Source organism: Macrotis lagotis, chromosome 2, assembly GCF_037893015.1.
Source record: "Macrotis lagotis isolate mMagLag1 chromosome 2, bilby.v1.9.chrom.fasta, whole genome shotgun sequence".
Classification (NCBI taxonomy): domain Eukaryota; kingdom Metazoa; phylum Chordata; class Mammalia; order Peramelemorphia; family Peramelidae; genus Macrotis; species Macrotis lagotis.
In genome coordinates, this window is record NC_133659.1 from 162,807,169 (window position 1) to 162,821,625 (window position 14,457).

The window sequence follows — 14,457 nt, forward strand, 5'->3', positions numbered from 1 at the left end:
GTCCTGGATTCTTGGAGATATTTAGGAGGGCAGTGGGATTACAGACATCACAAGTATTCAGGGGTGAGGGACCAGAGGGATAAGACCTAGGCATTCAAGAAAGGGGGCAGTGAAGACAGGACCAAAGTCCTGTCCAATGGATGAGGGTGAGGGCAGTGAGGATGGATGGTGAGAGAATCCTCTGTCTAATGTTCCTATCAATCAGAGCCAGGTTCTAGGTCTGGAAAGAAGGGGAACACAGCCTACTCCAGAGTCTGAGGGAAAGGGGGAACCTGGTAACTGGGTCCTAAGAAACTCACAGTCTCCTCCTTTCTCCTTTCTCCTATAGCATCTTCTGCCATAAGTGTGAGGGGTTATGTCCCAAGGAGTGTAAGGTTGGCACCAAGACCATCGATTCCCTCCAGGCAGCCCAGGAGCTCATAGGCTGTACCCATTTGAAGGGCAGTCTGATCCTTAACCTACGACAAGGCTGTTAGTAAACTCTTATTCCCATCACCCTTCCCCTTCCACCAGACCAGAACTGAGTCCATTCTAGCGTCCTCTTAGGAGGTGCCTTCCCATGGATTCTCCTCTCTTGGCACAGGCCCCAAACCCTAGGGGGACCAGTTCTTTCCACTGACCCAACCCAAAGATTCTGTCCTATTTCTCATCCCTTCAATCAGTCAGTAAACCTTTATTAAGTACCTCTATCTGCTGGGCATTGTACTGTCTTGTCTTCCTTCCCTCCCTTTTCCTCCTTTATCCTGTTTGAACTAACTCCCCACTGATCTCTAATCAGATAACTTAGAGACAGAATTACAGCGAAGTCTGGGCCTGGTAGAAACCATCACTGGCTTCCTCAAAATCAAACATTCCTTTGCTCTCATCTCCCTGGGATTCTTCAGGAACCTCAAACTCATCCGGGGAGACTCCATGGTGGATGGGTAAGAGGTGATGGGTGTAGTGGGTGGGGTACCTTCCTAGGCTTGGTATTGACTACTACACATTCCATGCCCACCTCCTCAGAGCCATGGAAGGGAGCCAGAGGAAGTGGTGCCATCTTGAATGGATGCTGAGAGAGACCCAGAGGTCTCTCTGCTCTAGGTCTCACAGTAATGTATCCAGAAGGTACTCAGAGCTCAATAACTTCCTATACTAGGGGCAACAGTGCCAACAATCATGGGTACAGCCACATGGAGAGAGATGGGTTGTCATCCCCTCAGAGAATCTGCCCATACCCCTGGAAGCATTGGAGGGGAAGATGGGCCCTAGCAGAGAGGGGGCATCCCAAGACAGTGGAGAAGCAGGGATGGTAGACATCACAGGGAAGCAGCAGCACATTCCAGCCCCAGATATTGGTGCCCTAGGGCAGGTTTTTAATTGCCCTTCACTATTATAATTCCTCATTGTTCTCCAAATCCAAGATACTATGAAAACCTTGGTGTCCAGGATTACATGACCACTCTGTTCCTTCCAGTATCCCTGCCACCCTACTGTCTGACTCTCATAAGAAGGTTCCTGTGTTCACCTTCTACCAGCCAGGTTTTCCATACCTCAGGTTCCAGACCCCAGACCCCCGGCCTCTCTCCCCAGGAACTATACGCTCTATGTGTTGGACAATCAGAATCTTCAGCAGCTGGGGGAGTGGGCACAGGCCGGGCTGTCCATCCCTGTGGGGAAGATCTATTTTGCCTTCAATCCACGCCTCTGCTTGGAACACATCTACCAGCTTGAGGAGGTGACGGGAACGCGGGGCCGGCAGAACAAGGCTGAGATAAATCCTCGAACCAATGGAGACCGAGCGGCCTGTGAGGGAGACACTGGGGTGTAGACATGGGCTGGGACCCCAGGGAAGGTCCCTAGAGAGGCAGGATTTGGGGTACAGCCTAGATGGGGAATTCGAAATCAGGTAAATGAGGGAAACAATGAAGCTGAGGATAGGTTGGGATGGTAGCAGGATCATGGGAACTAGAAATGAAAGGGATTTCAGAGTTGTCCTAATCCAATCCTGCCATTTTTCAAATGAGGATGCTGAGGCTCCAGAGAAGTCAAGGGGCTTATTCAAGTTTAGGGAATTAAGGGTAAGCAGGCAGTAAGTGAAAGAGCTTGGAATCAAACACACCTCAGATTCTAGATCAAATCCTCTTTCTACTAAAATGAGATCAAAGTTGAAAATGGGGAATGGGAAGGGTGGGCATAAAGTCAAGATTGGGAATGGATGAGAGCTTGGAATGGGGAGGCAGGTAGAGTAAGGAAGAGTTTGGTGATCTGGATGCTGGTAATAAGTGGGGGACTGGGGTTTGAGAGTTGGAGATAGAGCAGACTAGAAATGGGGGAATTCAGGATAAGGAATGAGTTGAGGGTAGGGATTAGGGGAGGTATTGGGAAATGAGTGAGGCATCATGAAGGAATTTATGCCCTTTTAGGACTTTTTTGAAACAATACATCATTATTTATACTACCTTCTTATTGAAATTTAGCATTTTCTTCAATTATTTGAAATTTTTATTTTAAGAAAAGAATCTCTAGGTGCTGCAGTAGATAGATCTAGGTGGCATGTGGATAGAACACTAACCTTGTAATCAGGAGGACCTGAGTTCAAATCCTGCCTCCTCACTTAATAATTACCTAGCTGTGTGACCTTGGGCAAGTCCCTTCATTGTCTTGTAAAAGAAAAGAGAAGAAAAGAATCAGGTTTCACCAGATTTCCCATGACAAGGTTAAGAGCCACAAATCTAGTCTAACTCCATCATTTTACAAAGTGGGAAAACTGAGGTCCCCAATGTTTTTGCATGGCAATGGGAATAAATGACTTGCCAGAGGTCACCCAGCTAGGAAATATCAAATATCTGACTGAGGACGGATTTGAACTCAGGTCCTCCTGACTCCAGAGACAGTGATCTAACCACTGTACCACCTAGCTGCCCCTCCAAGAGATTTTTTAATTTGTCCAAAGTCTCACATGATAATTAGAAAAGCCAAGATTGACTCAGGTCCTCAGACTATCTTCTATAACAGTATTGATGTAGAAAGGGCTGTTACCCCAATAGCTTTCAAGTTTAGCAACAATAACAAAAAAACAATAGGTCATGCCAAACAGACCTTAAGAGAAATAAGGCAGTTAGGTGGCACAGTGGACAGAGCTCTGTGTCTAAATTCAGGAAGACCCGAATTCAAACCCAGTCTCAGAAATTTGACTAGTTGTGTGGCCCCTGAGCAAGTCTTTTTACCTCAGTTTCCTCATCTATAAAATGAGGGTATTAATAGTACCTACCTCCTAATGTTGTTGTGAAGATGAAATAAGATAATAATTGTAAATCACTTAACAGTGCCTGCTGCAGAGGAGAAGCCATATAAGTGTTTGTTCTCATTAATATTAATTCACATTTATATAGCATTTTCAGGCTTACAAAGAACTTTCCTCACAATTCTATTATACCCCCAACAAGGTCATATGTTATCCCTTATTTTTAGATGAGGAGTCTCTCATCAGAGAGGTTGAATGATTTACCTTGGGTCACACAGGAAAAATCAAAGCCAAAATTTAAATCCTGGTCTCTTGATTCTAGGCCCCACACTTTTTCCATCACACAGAGCTGCTCCTCAAATAATCTAGGCTAAGGAGGCGAGAAGTAAGCCCCTGTCTGATACTACCAACACTCATCATTTTCTGTAGGCAAGACCCGATCTCTCCGGTTTGTCTCCAATGTGACAGAATCAGATCGAATTCTTCTTCGGTGGGAGCGCTATGAACCACTAGAGGCTCGAGACTTACTCAGTTTCATCGTTTACTACAAGGAGTCGTGAGTGTGTGTGTGTGTGTGTGTGTGTGTGTGTGTGAGGGGGAATGGGAAAGGAGGGATCCTAGGGGAAGATGTAGGGGCCAGGGATTATATTCCTTTTTAGTAGTTAATGATTTAGAATTTTTTTTCAAATGACTTGTATTTATTTCTTCCTTTGCAAACAACCTCTTTATATCCTTTGTCTATTTATCAATTGGGGAATAACTCTTTTTAAAAATATGAGTCACCCTGGGATTGCATTCCTAATAGTGGTCAGTATTTTGGTAAGGAAAACAGATTTTTTTCAGTTATTTTCAGCATCATAAGTCCCAATTAAAGAGAAAGGAAAGGCCTAGGAGGGAAGAGCAAGAGCATTTGGAATCAAATGGTCCAGATTTTGGATCTACATGACCTGGAGCATGAATGTAGGTCCCTTCCAGCTCAAATCAGCATGAGCTAAGATTCCAGAACACCTTGGGTCTCCCTCCCTAGCAGCAGAATATATTTCATTAAATTCAATGAGCATTTATTAAGCACATCTATTTACTTTTATCAATTATATCATTTATTAATATTGATCAAGTTTGTTGATTTATTATATATTTGTTAATCATCTATTAATTTATTGATCAAATTTATGTCTTCATATACCAGATACTGTGTTATGTTTTGGGGATCCAAAAATGAAATCAGATATAATCCCTGCCTTCAAAGAGCTGATAGTCTAGAAAAGGGTGTGAAATAGATAATATAAAATAGAATGTTCAAAGAGAAGATCCAGGCAGAATGCTCTAGGAAAATTACAGGAAGAGCTTACTTTTAGCTGGGGGCTGGGGTAGGAGGGAAGAGGTGACACCCGAGGTAGGCCTATATGAAAAAGGAAAAAAAATCAACTACTAAGGTTGGGAGGAGTGAGACTCTTAAATGCACTAATTAGGAGGCAGTGTGGAACAATGAAAAGAACACTAAGCTTGGAGGTGCAGGACCTAAGTTCAAAATCTAGCTGTGCTCTTAACTATCTGTGTGATTTCAGACAAATTCCTTAACTTCTCTGGGCATCTCTTTCCTCATCTGTAAAATGAAAGGGTTGGACTAGATAACCTCTCTTGTAGTTTCAGCTCTATGGCTCTAGAACATCTCCATTCCCTCTCTCTCATTCCTGATGCTGTTCCATTCATATTTTTTAGCCTTTAGTCAATGGAGAGAAGTAAAGGAGTTATACTTATATCCTAGGAAGATTATTCTGGAAGCTGTGGGTAGAGGCAGGGAGATCAGTTAAGAGGCTATTTTTTTTTTTGTTGATTAGTCATATCCAACCCTTCCTGATCCTATGGACTATAGCATACCAAGTCCTTCTATTCTTCACCATCTCTCAAAGACTATCCAAGTTCATGTTTGTTGCTTCCATGATACTATCTATCATCTCATCTTCTACCATCCCCTTTTCCTTTTATCTCCAATCTTTCCCAACATCAAAGTCTTTTTCAGTGAATCTCATCTTGTCATTAAGTGACCAAAGTATTTAAATTCCAGCTTCAGTATTTGACATTCTAGTGAAATAGCCTGAATTAACTTCTCTAGGTATCAAGTGATTTAACCTCCTTGTTATCCAGGGGATTCTTACAGTAGGGAGAATTACAAAAAAATGATGAGATCCTAAATTACAGAGGTGACAGAAGAAGTGAGCCATACACGCCAGAGATAAGGGAGGTGGAATGATAGACCTTAGCAAGATTCTGAGCATTTGGGAAGGAGAGAATTGATCAATCAACATTTATTAACATATTATAAGTACTAGGCATGCAAAAAAAAGAAAGCCCAAATTTTCAAGTCTGGGTGCCTGGAAGGACAAAGTTGTCACTATTATCAACAGAAAAGTTTTAAAGAGGAATGAGTATTATAGGAAAGTGGATATAAACTCAGTTCTGGGGACATCTTGAGTTTAAGGTCATGGTGGAATGCCAATGGAGATGCCTGAAAGTCAGTTAGTGATATGGGACTAGAGTTCATAGGAGACATTAAGGTTAAGCATGTAGATTTTAATAGCTAGGTGGGACCTGGAATCAGGAAGACCCATCTTCCTGAGTTCAAATCTGACTTCAGACACTGTGTGACCCTGGACAAGTCACTTGATCCTTTTGCCTCAGTTTCCTTATTTGTAAAATGAACTAGAGAAAGAAATCGAAAACCACACCAGTGTCTTTGCCAAGACAATCCAAAATGGGATCATAAAGAGTTGGACATAACTGAAATGAATAAAAAACAACAAAAATGTAGATTTGAGAAACAATTACATGGAGGTGATAACTGAAGTCATAGGAATGGATTAAATCACTAAGGAAGAAAGTATAGAGAGTAGAGAAGCCCTATAACTGAGCCTAGGAATATAGCCAAATTTAGATTTAAAAAAATGAACAGCTGAAGGGGACTGAGAAGGGGCAATAATATAGGTAGAAGTATTGTGGAAGTTCAGGAGTAGTAAAGAGTTGGTCAATAGTGTCAGATACTGCAGAAAGATCCCAGAGGATGTCAACTTTTGTCCCCACTTAATAGAATTATATACTTTTTCTAATTACATGTAAAATTGGTTTTCAGCGTTTTTCTTCCTCTCTACCCTTACCTATACCAAGAAAACAATCTGATATGGATTATACACAATCATATTAATCATATTTTCACATTAGTCATGTTGTAAGGATCAGAACAAAAGGGGAAAATTGTGAGAAAGAAAAAAAATAAAAATAGTATGCTTTGATATGCATTCAGACACTATAGTTCCTTCTCTGAATGTGGGCAGCATTTTCAATTATGAGTCTTTTAGAATTGTCTTGAATCATTATATTGCTAAGAAGAGCTAAGTCTATCATAGTTGAAAATGAAACAATGTTGCTATTACTATGTACAATGTTCTAGTTCTGCTTGCATCACTCAGCATCAATTTATGTAAGTCTTTCTAGATTTTTCTGAAATCTGTTTGCTCATCATTTATTTTTCCATTATATGTAAAGATAGTTTTCATCATTCACGTTTATAAAGTTTTTTTTCCCTTTCATTCTTCCCTTCTCCCTCTTTACCTACTGTAAGACAGCAAGTAATCTGATATGGGTTATACATGCACAATAATATTATGTATTTCCATATTAGTCATACTGTGAAAGAAGAATCAGAAAAGGGGAAAACCACAAGAAAGAAAAAAACAAGAAAAAATGTATTAAGTGAAAATAGTAAGCTTTGCTCTGCAGTCAGACCATATCATTCTGTTTTGGGCATTTTCCATCATAAGTCTTTTAGAATTGTCTTTGATCACTGTATTGCTGTGAAAAACTAGGTCTATCACCATCACACAATGATGTTGTTACTCTGCATAATATTCTCTTGGTTCTGCTCACTTCACTTGGCATCAGTTCATGAGTCTTTCCAGGTTTTTCTGAAATGCTCCTGCTAATTACTTCTTTAGAACAATAGCATTCCATTGTATCACAACTTGTTCAACCATTCCCCAATTGATTTCCCTCAATTTCCAGTTCTTTGCCACTAAAAGAGCTGTTCTAAATACTTTTGTGCATATAGAGCCTTTTCCCTTTTTTTGTGAGCTCTTTGGGATACAGACCTAGCAGTGGTATTGCTGATCAAAGGATACACACAGTTTTTATAGCCCTTTGGGATTAGTTCCAAATTGTTCACCAGAATGGCTTGATCAGTTCACAACTCTACCAACAGCATATTAATATTCCAATTTTCCCACAGAGGAAGAGAACTTTTAAAAAATAGTTCACTGGCAACCTTTGAGAAAACAATTTCAGGACAGAATTGGGTTAGAGTCAGATCTAAGAGTTGACAAGTGAGTGGGTGCTGATTAATGAAATCAAGTCAACAAGCATTTATTAAGCTCCTGAAGTATGTGCTAAGTATTGGGGAATACAAAGAAAGACAAAAAAGTCTTTTATTTTTGAGGAGCTCACAGCCTAATGGGGGAACTCACTTTAATGGATGGATTCTCAAAGTTGAAGTCTTCTAATCTAACCATTAGTTGGACAAGGGAGGACCCTCTTTGTCCTGGGGCAGTCCATTTCATTTATAACCATCACTCATTATTTGGAAAGTTTTTCTTACATCTATTTTGAACCTCTCTCTCTCTCTCTGCACCTTCTACCTATTGCTTCTACTTTTGTTCTGTGGAGTGGAGCAGGGCAGATTTCATCCTTCTACATAGCAGCCTTCAAAATACTTCAAAGATCAAATGAACATTTGTGAAGCACTTAGCATAATTCCTGATACACAATAGGTGCTTAAAAACTGTTTGTTCCTCTTCAGAGACAGTCATCCTTCTCCCCCTCGAAACCCAGCAAGTCTGTTCTCCAAAGTAAATTTGATCCTTGTTCCTTCTATTATGTTCTATATGGCATCTCTTTCTAGGAGTTTCACAATGAGAAGGAAGAGATTTACAGACTGAGAGCTTGAGGAGATGGCAAAGTCAAGGAAGGCCTTTTTTTAGGCTAGAGAAGAACTGAGCATGTTTTTAAGTAATGGAAAATAATTTAATAAGGACAGCCTGAAGATGAAAGAGAAAAGGAATAATTGAATGACCTACTTCCAAATGAATGGATATAATGAAGGGGATAAGTAGAGGGATTGCAATGATGATGAGAAGGTCCATTGTGTCCTTTGAGAATAAAGCATAAAAAGAGAGATTGAGTGAAAAGCTAAATGAGTAATGAGAGAGTTCAAGATGGATTACCTCAATTTTCTCATGAAGTAGGAGATAAGGTTATTGGCTGATGTGAGGACTAGGATGTCTCAACTCAAGGTTGAGGAGCAACAAATCAGGAACAGTGGAAGGACAAGAGACATAGGACTTAAGGGTGAAGTGGTTACCTATGAGGTCAAAATTGTGACTGGAAGGAAGGCAAGAAGTTCCCAGAAGAGGACTGGGAAACCAGGGAAGGACTAGTAGACTAGAATTGAGATGAAGACCAGAGAACATTTGGGGGAAGGATGATACAATGGAAAAGGTAGAAATGGGGGAGACTATGACCAAAACAAAAGAGAATTTCAGAAGTCAATATCTCTTAGAGGTAGAAATGTCTGCTTATGGTGAGGTCCAAAGAGTGACCACTACCTCAAGCCCATGAGGGGCCAAAGTGGATGAAAAGGCCTTAGAAGTGGGGGAGTGGTTGGAGGAATTGAAAGGCCCATGGATGTGAATGTTGAAACCCCTAAGGAGGATGGTAGAGGCTTAGATGAAGAAGTCCAAGTCAGACATAGAACTGAGCAGAGAGGAGCAAGGAACCAGTTTGGTCCAGAAGTTAAAGGTGACTGTAATAACACTCTGGAAAAAAGCATTTTAACTACATGGTGTGAACTTCCAAGAAGGAGGGGTCTCTGAATAGAGTGTGTCTTGACTCCCTCTCTTTGGACACCTTCCTCCTGCTTTCCCCCCATCCCTTTCTATGACTCTATACCTCAGAACAGACGATCTAAGGTGGGATGCTTTCTAACAGGCAGATTCTGTAGGATTTAGTTCTTCAACCAAATAAGTCCTCTAGGGGAGGCTGGTTGATCGCTTCATAAGATTATAGATTTTGAGCTGGAAGGAAACTTGGAGATTCTAGTCCAGATCTCCTGACTTCAAAGCCTCTCCTCACTGTGCTCAGATGTTTGCTACTAGGGATATAGTAGAAGGAAGATCTTTGGGAGGGGATAAAGAACCGCAAAGGTAACCTTCATGGCGCCCTCCACCTCTGAGAGCCCATGATTTACTTTACCATTCCAAAGAAGGTTTATGGTATAGTTTATGGTCAGTCAAGTGAGGAAGGGGCAGCACCCTGGGTTGGGAAGTCATGGAGATTGATTAAGTCTTCCTTCACTGTGTTAATGACTCTTAATGACCAAACACCTCCTGCCCCCAGCTGTGGTCTGGAGACCAGCCACTAATTTGGCTAGTTTTATGAGCATCTCTGCCAGCAGTTCATTAGACTCGAGACAGGAAGGCTGGGGGCTGTAGTGGGGGAGGGGTCAAGGAACAGCTGTTCTTCTTTCTGTGGAGCACATGAGCTGAACCAAAGACAGGAGGTCAGGCAACAGGAAGGACTTCCTTGTCAGGGATGAGAGATGTGGAAAACAATGATCCAGGAGAAAAGGAAAGCACCCAAAATGACCCAGCAAAGAAGACATGGGTGGGGAGGGGTGCAGTTGGGAGTAAAGGAAGCATAGCATGGTGGAGAGCAATGACTTTGAAGCCAAAGGACTTTCATTTGAATCTTGACCGTGCTTTCGGAAATAATACTCAAATTCTCTGGACTTTGGATTTCTGATTTGTAAAATGAGGTGACTAAGCTGTGATCTATAAGAGAAGAGAATGCACAGAATCACAGAGCTAGAAGGTTCTTTAGATATCATCTCTTCCAATCCAGTTTTTCAGTGGTATTCCCTTGATGGATGCTAATTTAACCTATTCTTGAATACTTCCAGTAATGGGTAGTTCAGATTTACTTTGATTGCCATTCCACTGATGTACAGCTCTGATTATTCATCCCTCCGTCAGTCAATCTATCCCAAACACCTGAAACTAACTCCTTCACTGTAGGCAAGTCTGCTTCCCAGAGTTCTCTCCCCACAACTTTTCTCTATCCCTCCCTTCTTTTGTCTCTCTGCACAGTATAGTAAAAAATCTGGAAACCATATCAAATGAGGTTCACTTGAAGTTGATCCTGTTTAATGGAGAGAAGTGGGCAGCTAGGTGGCATCATAGTACACAGGCCTGGTGGCAGAAGACTCATCTGAGTTGAAATCTGTCTTCAGACAACTTCCTAGCTGTGTGACCCTGGGCAAGTCTCTTAACTCTTTCAAATTTCTCCTCTGTAAAATGAGCTACAGAAGGAAATAGCAAACCACTACAATAGCTCTGCCAAGAAAACCCCCAAATGGGGTCACAGAGAGTTGGATGCAACTGAAACAACACAATAACAGCCAAGAGATGAACACTTGGAATGAGGGATTAACTGTCCAAATATTTAACAGACTTGTAAAGGAGCTTGTCTTCCTTGACCGTAGGAGACACAGCAAGAGAATGAAGATGATCCAGGGGAATGTCACAGTTGGCTAAAAATGGAATGAGTTGCTTCAAATGAGTCCCCTCCCCCATCTCTTTCTCATTCAAACAAATGGTCATTGAGACCCAACCACATGCAAGGTTGCTGAATCATATCTTTTAATCCTCAGAACAACCCTAGGAGGTAACTGAGGTAGATAGAGGTTAAGTGATTTGTCCAGGTCAGTGTCTGTGAGTCTAGTTAGTGTTTGAGACTAGATTTAGCTGTCTTCCGGTCTATCAAGACATCACTATGTTTTCTAGAACTGAAACTGGTCATTGCAATTAATAGGAGGTTGGCTGCCTTTCCATTGTGTTCTCCTAGTTCTCTGTACTTCTCTCCATCAATTCATAAAAGTATTTCTTCACTTCTTGGAATTTTTCACATCTGTCATTTCTTTTGGATGATATTTCATGACATGCCTATACCACAAAATGTTCAGCTGTGTGTTTCCTAATCAATGGACACCAACTCTGTTTCCTGTTTTTCATTACCACAAAAGTGCTGTCGATAACACATTGGTACATGGGCACTTTCTCGGGCTCTAGGCTCAGTAGTGGATTCATGGGTCAGACTATTGACAACTTGACTTTTCTTTGATGATTCCTCATTTTTTTTTCCTGAAGACTAACATCCTCTTCCTTTTTTTCCTCCTCTGCCTCTCGTTCTTTCATTTACCAGCTTTTTGTCTCTGGATTGTCTTTTTCCTTTTGTTGCCTCAGAATCTTTCTCTCCTTGACCTCTTACTGGCATTATTTACTCCAACCTATCCAGGAATCCTCTATCTTCTGTACAAGGTAGGAGAAGGGAAAGGCCTTCCCAGCACTATCTTTTGATCACTACATCCTCAAGGGCTATCCCCTAGAAATAAGCTTGAGTGCTTTATAAATTGGTTTTCTCTTGGACTGGAGGGAAAAATCTGCCTCCAGCAGATTCTCTGCCAGTCTTCTCACAATCTTTCTTTCTTCAAATCTTGGATTGTATAAAAACATTAATAATTTGAGTTATCCAAAGCAGAGATGGGCCATCACCCACTGAGGTGACAAAATCAGAGATTCTCAGAATTAGAAAGAACTGCAGAGATCATCTGTACCTGAGCATTAATAATTATTATTAATCATAATATTAATAACTAACAATGACATAGTAATTATGTTTCAGGTAGAGAGGTTAAATGACTGCCAGGGTCAGTGTGTATAAGTCTAGCAAGTGTCTGAGGCTAAATTTAGTTGAAGTCTTCCTGACTCTGCTCTATGAAGACATTTATTATTATTATTTTATTATTATTACTATTATCATCCCATTTGATTCTCCCAACAACTCTGAGGTAGGTACTGTTATTGTCCCAATTTTACAGATGAGAAAACTGAGGCAGAGGTTAAGTAGCTTGCCTAAGTCAAATTGCTAGGAAGTATCTGAGGTCATATTTGAACTCAGGTCTTCCTCACCCTAGTCCAAGGCCTCTATCCTAGTATATCACCACTAGAGATTACTGAGTCTGGTTTCATTTGATAGATGAAGAAACTGAAGCCTCTTACTATACATGTAACTATACAATTTATTTTTGCAATGGGGAAGGGAGAGGAGGAAGGGAGAGGAGGAAGGGAGATTTTTTTTTAACAAATGCTAAATTTTTTTTATAAAATGAAAAAATAAAAAAACAAAAAATAGAAAATAGAAAATAGAAAAAAAAAACAGGACAAAATAAAAAAATAAAATTGTTTTATATGTAACTGGGGAAAAATAAAATATTTTTTTAAAAAAAAGAAACTGAAGCCTGACAAGGGGTGATTTATTCAAGGTTAGTTGGCAGGGCTAAGGATAAACCCTAGGTGTCCTGACTCATCCCACCAGGCTTTATCACCTGGAGAAGCTCCTAGTAGGAAAAAACTGGTAAAGGAAACCTGCCTAATGTAAATCTCACTTTCAACTTTTTTGGAGGGTGACAATCCATTTCAGTTTTGGATGGCTCTAATTGCTAATTAGGTTTCTGTTAGATTGAGCAGATTGAAACAGATGTTATAGTTTCCATCCAGTACTCCTAGTTCTGACTTGGAAAGCAAAACAAATCTAATTTCTCTTCCAAAAGGTAATTCAATTCAGTTCAAGCAACAAAGATTAAGTACCTTCTATCATGTGAGGTACCATCCTTCAAATATGTAAAGACAGCTATCAGGGGTGCCCTTGTAAAATTAGACCATGGGATCTCAATTATCTTTTCTCTGAAATCTTGGGAAGTAATTCACCCCAAATCTAGAGTATACCTGAAATATCTGGCTTTCCCTTTCTAATCTTCTATGAACTTTAAGAATCATTTCCTCTCAAGGTTCCCACCATTTCCACTTCTAGTTCCTTCTTATTGATCAAAATGAAACTCAGTATAGTAGCAGTTCCTCTTTGTACTTTCCTTATATCAAGAAAAGTTAAATTATCAAGATAAGTGAATAATTTAGTGGCTGCCCATTTTCTAAAAGATGGAGCTCCTGCAGATGAGTTAAAATTCTCCCATCCCCTTTACTAATATCATGCTTCCATGCCAAGTGTGTAATTCGTTTCCTGAACACATCATCCATTTCCTCCTTGTTGGCACGTGGTCCTTAGTACATTCCCCTTACAAGATCACTTCTGCTCCTCCCTCCATCGATCCTCTTCCAATTGATATCCAGGTTTCCTGATGTGTTACCCTATGTCATGTTAGGTGGGTAACCTTGGGAAAATTGCTAGACTCCTCCAAGCCTCAGTTCCCTTACTGTAAAACAGGGATAATAATACTGGGGCCATCTGCTCACAGGGTGGTTGTGAGAAAGTGCTTTGTAAAGATGCTATAGATTGTTTTCTTTGAATTTCTCTCTTGGAGTCAGTTTCTAGAACTGAGTATTCTGAACCTTAGAGAAATAATACTATGTCATTATTCACTGTATGCTCAGATTTGCAAAGAAGCAGAGCTGTTAGTGGTGGGGACACCATAGAAGGGATTTTACTCTCCAAGCTCTTCAGACAAACTTTAGGACTTAAACACTGGAAACTCCCACTAAGGGATGGATGGCAGAATCTTTGACCTCATGCACAGGGACTAGTGCAGACAAAGGAAATTTGGCTTCTTTGCCCTGTGCCACAGGGTCCCCTGAGAAAGATTGGAGGGGGAGCCCCTGGGAACTATGTGTCTGCCCTATTTCCACCTGTTGTCTTCCCTAGTCTCCTTCAATACTCAACTCAAATCTCAACTTCTGCAGATCCTTTTGGGTCTTGTTTTAGATTACTTTCTATCTCTTCTGTATTTATCCTATATGCATCTAGATAATCACTTGTCTTCCCCCATTACAAAATATGCTGTGAAGATTGGAACTGTTTACTTTAAATAAAATTAGATTAATATCTCCATTTTTATCTTATATATTTATATGTATATTATTTTTATTTTATATTATATATTGTATTGTTTATATTATATTTATATTAATATCTCCATCTTCCTCTCCACTTCCAGATAGTTTTAACATATAATAAAAATTGTTTTAAAAGAGAATAAAGGAAAAAATCCATAAAATTACTCAATACAAAATCCAAATGCAATATTCTACACCCATGGGACCCCCTCCATTCCT

General features: G+C 40.3%; 1 protein-coding gene across 1 annotated transcript in view; it reads left to right on the top strand.

The window, feature by feature from the left end:
* The window catches only part of INSRR (insulin receptor related receptor), a 32,752-nt gene that overhangs the window by 10,408 nt on the left and 7,887 nt on the right, over positions 1 to 14,457 (top strand). The window contains exons 4-7 of the mRNA XM_074223179.1: positions 329 to 471; positions 779 to 923; positions 1,573 to 1,787; positions 3,656 to 3,782. Of these exons, the coding sequence (XP_074079280.1) occupies positions 329 to 471; positions 779 to 923; positions 1,573 to 1,787; positions 3,656 to 3,782 (630 nt within the window). The remainder of the gene's footprint in view (positions 1 to 328; positions 472 to 778; positions 924 to 1,572; positions 1,788 to 3,655; positions 3,783 to 14,457) is intronic.